General features: G+C 42.9%; 1 protein-coding gene across 11 annotated transcripts in view; it reads right to left on the reverse strand.

Annotated features, from left to right (window-relative positions):
* Nucleotides 1–5,969, reverse strand: part of Cacna1e (calcium voltage-gated channel subunit alpha1 E) — a 485,364-nt gene that overhangs the window by 99,721 nt on the left and 379,674 nt on the right. For all 11 annotated transcript variants that reach the window (XM_031385114.1, XM_031385091.1, XM_031385097.1 and 8 more), the window contains one exon: nt 1,831–1,946. In XM_031385114.1, coding sequence (XP_031240974.1) covers nt 1,831–1,946 — 116 coding nt within the window. The remainder of the gene's footprint in view (nt 1–1,830; nt 1,947–5,969) is intronic.

Consider the following 5,969-nt stretch of genomic DNA (forward strand, 5'->3'; position numbering starts at 1 on the left):
TTCCTGGGTTTCCTGACCCTGGGTAGGGCCATGGTCAGGCTTGGGAGAAGGCTTTCCTGGGTTTTCTGCCTGTTCATTCAGCAGTTTGTCAGATGGTTCCACTACTGAGGATGCCAAGGACAGCTGGAAACTTCAAGCTGCCTGCCTGGCCTGAAGGCAAATCAGCTTGCCTTCCCAACATAAGGCAACTTGCCATTCTGGGAAGAGGAAGATGATATTTATATCTCCCTCACCTTAACTCAGTAGACTGGAGAAGAAAGGGATGAAATGGACACACAATCAAAATGCCTAGCTCCTGCCTTCAGGGATGACAAAGAAATGTGGGTGTTCAAAACAGGGAGTAGATATCTGGCTTTTAATCATACATATCCCCTCTCCAGCCTTATAGACAATCAAGAGTTGACTCCTCAGCTTAAAGAGGGCTTTGGAGTGTTGGCAGCACACGGAGTGTAACTGCAAGTTCAATGCAAGTTCTCATGGAAGAATCCGACTTGGGAACGAAGCATCAAATCAAGGTCCCTATTGTCCCATTGTGACTTCCCATTGTGGTTGGCTTTCTACTAGGAATAGCATAAGATGCTGACTGCCAGGAGAATTTTTATTATTGTTATTATTATTAAAAAAAATCACTCTTTGCTCTGGAGGAAAATGAAGATATATAGCACCAATGCAATCCAGTCTTTAAAATAATAAGGAAAGCAAATGCTTCAGTTTTATTGTCAGATGGTGGGTGATTGATGCCTCTCATAAGCACCTGAGCCACCTTGAATCTGCTGGCTCTGCATTTATGCCTCCATGGCAGGTCTGGATTCATCCCTATAGCTGGGTCCAAAGTCTCCCCATGGGTAAGCAGTGAAGGCAGCTAAGTTACCAGTGAACACCTGTCCTTATTCCTGTCTTCAGCCTGGACAGCTACAGTGGCCCCACAGTCATCTCTCCCCTGCCTCTGGCCTTGTTCTCTACGGTCTAATTCAAGTACTACAAACATATGTTCCTTTAAAATAGCATGGAAGGACACCTCTGCTTACTAAAAGCCCAGTGACCCATCAGGTCATACATGTAACAGCTATGACTTGTCTATGACTGCCTTCCTGCTGCCCCCTCCACTCTTACCATGTTCTCATCCTCTTTGCTGCTGGGGCAGCAGTGGCCACACCCTGACAGGGCACTGTGATTCTCCTCTCCAGATCTTTCCATGGTCAATCTCTCACCTCCTCCAAGCTTCTATACACACAGGCCCATGTGGAACCTTTTTTGATTTTTGTTTTGGAGAGCTGTAGCACAGCTTCACCCTACTTCCTTGCTTGATCTGATTTCCCACTGCACATACCACTTTCTTGTGAGTTTTTAGTTATTCTGTTTATTGTTTCCTTCCCAACTCAAGAAGAATCAATTCCAGGAGACATGAATTTTGGAGTCATTCTGGTCTGTTTAGCTCAACCAAGTATTCTGAGTCCCTGGTACAAAGTAGGTATTCTATCTATATTTGCTGAATGCATGGATTGTACTATCAGTCACAGGGCAAAGCAAAGAATAAAATATCACCAGACTGTTATTTTTTTTTTCTCATCACTGGATTCTGCACTATTTTTCTTGAGTCCAGTTTGATAATGTTCCTGTTTTGTGGACGGTGATTAGTTAAAAGTGGGGAAAGTTAGACTCTTTTTAGAGTCTCAAAACAGAAGAGGAGCCCAAAACAATCACAGAGCGCTCACTGTTCCTCTCTGTTCTAGTCTAGGTTGCCTGGGATGGGAGTCTTAGAGGTGCTGGACAGGGTTAGTTTACTACACATGCGCAGTTAACCATCAATCCCCTCATCCTAAACCTTACCTGCTTTGTCTATCCAGGCGCGGTAGCCATTCAACTCACGCTCAATCTGTTGCTGGCGCCGGAGCTTCATGAACGCTCTTCGGTTCTCCACTCTCTCTCTTTCTTTGGCAAATTCCCTGTGGACAACAAGGACAATCCCCTGAATTTGCATAACATCACGATGAAGAGAAACAGTGAAGAAAGAGTGAGTATTTGGATTCCTGTGTTCACCTCATTTCTACTTTCTGCAAGTTGATCTCCCTCTAGTGTGCTTTAGAAGGGAGCTTCATTCCTCCGCAGGCAGGAGGCCTCCCCATCCTTGTCCTGTTTTCCAGACTGAAAAGAGCTTTTCCAGCCACGTGGCAGTTTCAGAATGCTATGGTCTATGTCTTCAGCCACAATGGAATCCTTAACCCTTTCAAAGCCCCTGTTCTCCTTTATGCTTTCCATAAGTGATTGAGTTACATTCACCAGTAAGTGTGTGCCAGTCCTATATGAGGGTTTTCAAGCCCACAAACACATCTAATCCTCACAAGGCTCTCACAAAATACCATTAACATCCCCATTGGACAGAGGAGGCAATTAAGGCTCAGAGAAGTAATATGCAAACTCAGATCATTGAAGCTGTGCTGCTACAGTATCCAGTATATTGTGGTGTTCAATAGGGACTGCCACTGAAAGTCAGTAACCCTCATAATGTGAAGGACTAAAGGGCAGCTGGTGCCTGGTGTCCATTAAATAGGAAAGGAAGAAAAATGGGCTAGGGCCTAGCTCCAGGAGAAACACCATGGAAGGTGAATGAGGCAGAGGGTGCTGAGACTGAGGGTAAGTGGAAGTCAAGGTCAAGAGGAGGGAAGAGCCGAGCAACAAGTAGAGAAACAAAGCTGTTCTGTGGCATAGGAAGGAGACTAAGTCTTGGAGCTTGGGAGATAGTTCAGTTATCAAAGTGCTTGATACACAAGCACGAGGTCCTTAGCTCGACCCCCCAGAACTCATATAAAAAAGCCAGGCATGGTGACACTCATTTGTAATGTCAACACTGAGCTGGTTTCCTTGGGTACAGGACCCACTTGCAATGGTGTGGTCAAGTTGAGGACATGAGGACAAGGCATGTGCCTGACTGAAGATGCAGTGAGTTCCTAATGGTATATGGAGGAAGAAAAGGAAAAGGTGAAACTGGAGAGTGGCCAGAGATGCGGAGGGTCTGCATAGCCGAACTCAAGGGATAGGATGCTTCCTGTAGTCTTCTTTGCTGGATTTCAGCAACTGAGAAATAACAGTGGCTTAGGTAATTCGTAGCATCTCTACCCACCAATATTCTCACCATTGGTTCTTTGATTCTTAACTTATAAGTTAAGTATCCTAAGTATGACATGGAACTGATAGGACTCAGGCCTGGCTGCACAAAGAGCCCCAGTTCTTCAGTGGTGTGCCGCTTAATTGTGTATAACCCGTCAGCATCTCCTTCCATTTCGTAGCTTCACATATGCTCATGTCTTAAACTTCCAACTAGCTCTGGGAGCTGGGCTGGGAAAATTTCAACCTAAGATAGTATTTTGGAGAATCTCAGTAGGGCCTAACCAGAAGAACAGGAAAATCCCTGAGTATCTAGGGTACAAAGTACCAATGTTTTCAGTATCTGACTCAGAAAACTAAGTCTGAAGTGTGTCAAGTGGCTCTTTGAAGTAGCAAGTATCCAAGACTAGAGAAACACAGAGAGGAACCATAACTCAGATATTCAAAATCCCACCTCCTTTCTATTCTATTCTGTGTTGAACCCACTTACTATGGCCCAGCCTGGCTTTGAACTCACTAATATAGCGAAGGCTAGCCTTGAATTCCTGATCCACCTTTTTCTGCCCCTCAAGTGTAGGAAACACAGACATATGACTCCATGCCCAACCAAAGGAACATTTTGTTAAAATGTTCTCCATTTTATTCAACTTTCAACCCTCCCATATTAAAAGAAGCCTCACACACAGGATATGTTCATCAATTGCTAAGCATCGAATGTGCTCATCAGTAAGCGGGTGACTCCTCCAACCTTGGATCACAAGAGTTTCAGTAAAGAAGAACTTCATCACTGTACAAGCTCAAGGGAGCCAAGTTGGAACCCTAGAACACAGATGTCGCCTTTTTGAACTACAGTTTCTGTAGAATGTATACAGCACATCCTGTGTCACCCCTTTTTGGCCTCTATTATCATGGTGTGGTTTGATTTGGAGCAGATTAGGCCAGCGAGTCATTGTCTGGCCTCTTTAGGTTTTGAAAGTTTCTGGGTCTTTTGTTTCTCTGGCTGGCTTCCCTTTTCTCTGCAGTTTAGATCTGGTTCCCTTCTACTTAGTTTCCTGGATGGATCTTATTAGCCCAGAGCCACACAAATAGGACCAAACCTTTGCTTATTTGTTTGTTTGTTTGTTTTTTAAAGATGTGCAACCCTCTACACCCTTACTGGCTGCTGCAGCACCGAGGAAGGGGAATGCAGTTCAGTTATCAAGTGTCTCTGTTCTGTTTGCCCATTGGTAACTGTGTATGTCCCGACTCTTCCCACCCTCTTCCTTGCTGTCATCCTCTCTCTGTCACATATCAGATATTTACATTATGAAGTTGTCCTCTGACTTCTTCATGACTTACATGTGTACCAGTGCTCACATACATGCCTGTGTACAAGAATAGATGACACCTGTGCATATGCACACAGAGAAAAAAATTTAAAACTCACAATTATTGAAGTAAAACTATATTTTGAAATATCTACTTTTTTCCCTAACTTTTAGAAAAGAGAACAAAGCTTTATGCCAAAAGTTATTTATTCCAATTTGCATGTCTGCTAGTCTGTAGACGCCATGGGGCAAGGCAGAACTTGCATGGCATTACATATGAACAGAAGCTGAGAATTTTAACAGTTATTAAAGTAGATTCCATAAAGTATAAAAATAAAATATTGCAGTTAATGTTCATAAAATACACTTATATTTTTGGTTTAAAAATCATTTTGGGGTCTTACATTTGTAAAACAAACAAACAAACAAAACTGAAAAACAAGGTGTAGAAAGCTTATGTGCCCAAGATCACAAAGAGCAAGAGTTGGGATTCCAAGTAGCACTTCCAATTCCAGGTTAGTTACAGTTCCCACGGCGCCTTGGTTGTCTCCCCATCTTCCCTTGCTGTGAGAAATCAATGATTAAAATCTACAAGCTGGATTTCTATTTTAGCTCAAATTTGAGGGATATAGGAATATATGAACAGTTTCGTTAGTTTGTTTTGTTTTTAGTGAGCTTTTCATTTGAGACAACAGAATAGAAGTCAATTAATTCCTACAGCAAATTAATAAAAGACCTAGAAAATAATTCACAGCCCTAGTCAAACTGCTGTTATATTTGCCATCTTGTATTCAGGCCGCAGCCACCATGTAGTCAGACTGAATTTACAAGGGAAAGGGGTAGAGAGTATTCTCTCCACTATTTGCCTGAAATAAGCAGCCATTCTATCCTTAGATCTTACATGTGCATCAGACCCTGAGCAAGGCCAGCGTGTTCCTTCTGTGGTCCTTTCCCGTAAGAATCTAAGTATTGTCTTCTTTGTAATAAGGATTCAAGGGATTACACAAATGATGCTGCTACAAAATCAGAACACAAGACCTTGACCTTATTTAGAGACCAGATACCATTACTAAATTTCCTGTGGAATTTGGTAATCTCAAAGAGTGGCTCTCTGAATATCATAGGATGTCCAGTTTCTTTGGATGAAACATATGAAACTTTAAAGGGAGAATTCTAGCTTATAGTAGAAGGGTGGCCAGATCCTTTGAGGTCTCCTGACATACGTCTGGGTTTAAGATGGGAATGTATATAATCAGCTCCATCGTCTATTTCTACATCCATGGTGTAACTGAGGGCCCATGTGTTGTGTCTAGTCTTTGGAATTCCAAACCAGAACAAAAATAAATGAGCATGTGATGCAGCAGAAGCACCACCAGCTCTATTCTCAGAGCAAAGGATCCAGCAGCATCTGCTGCTAATGAACAGGGAGGGAACTTCTCTCTTTCCTCATCAGTCAGAGCTGACATTAGAAGGAAACCCAAAGGGCTTGGGAGATAGTGTCTACTTGCAAGCATGAGGACCTGAATCCAAACTATAGAACCACTCCCACCACCACCA

Source organism: Mastomys coucha, unplaced genomic scaffold, assembly GCF_008632895.1.
Source record: "Mastomys coucha isolate ucsf_1 unplaced genomic scaffold, UCSF_Mcou_1 pScaffold1, whole genome shotgun sequence".
NCBI classification, from domain to species: Eukaryota; Metazoa; Chordata; class Mammalia; order Rodentia; family Muridae; genus Mastomys; species Mastomys coucha.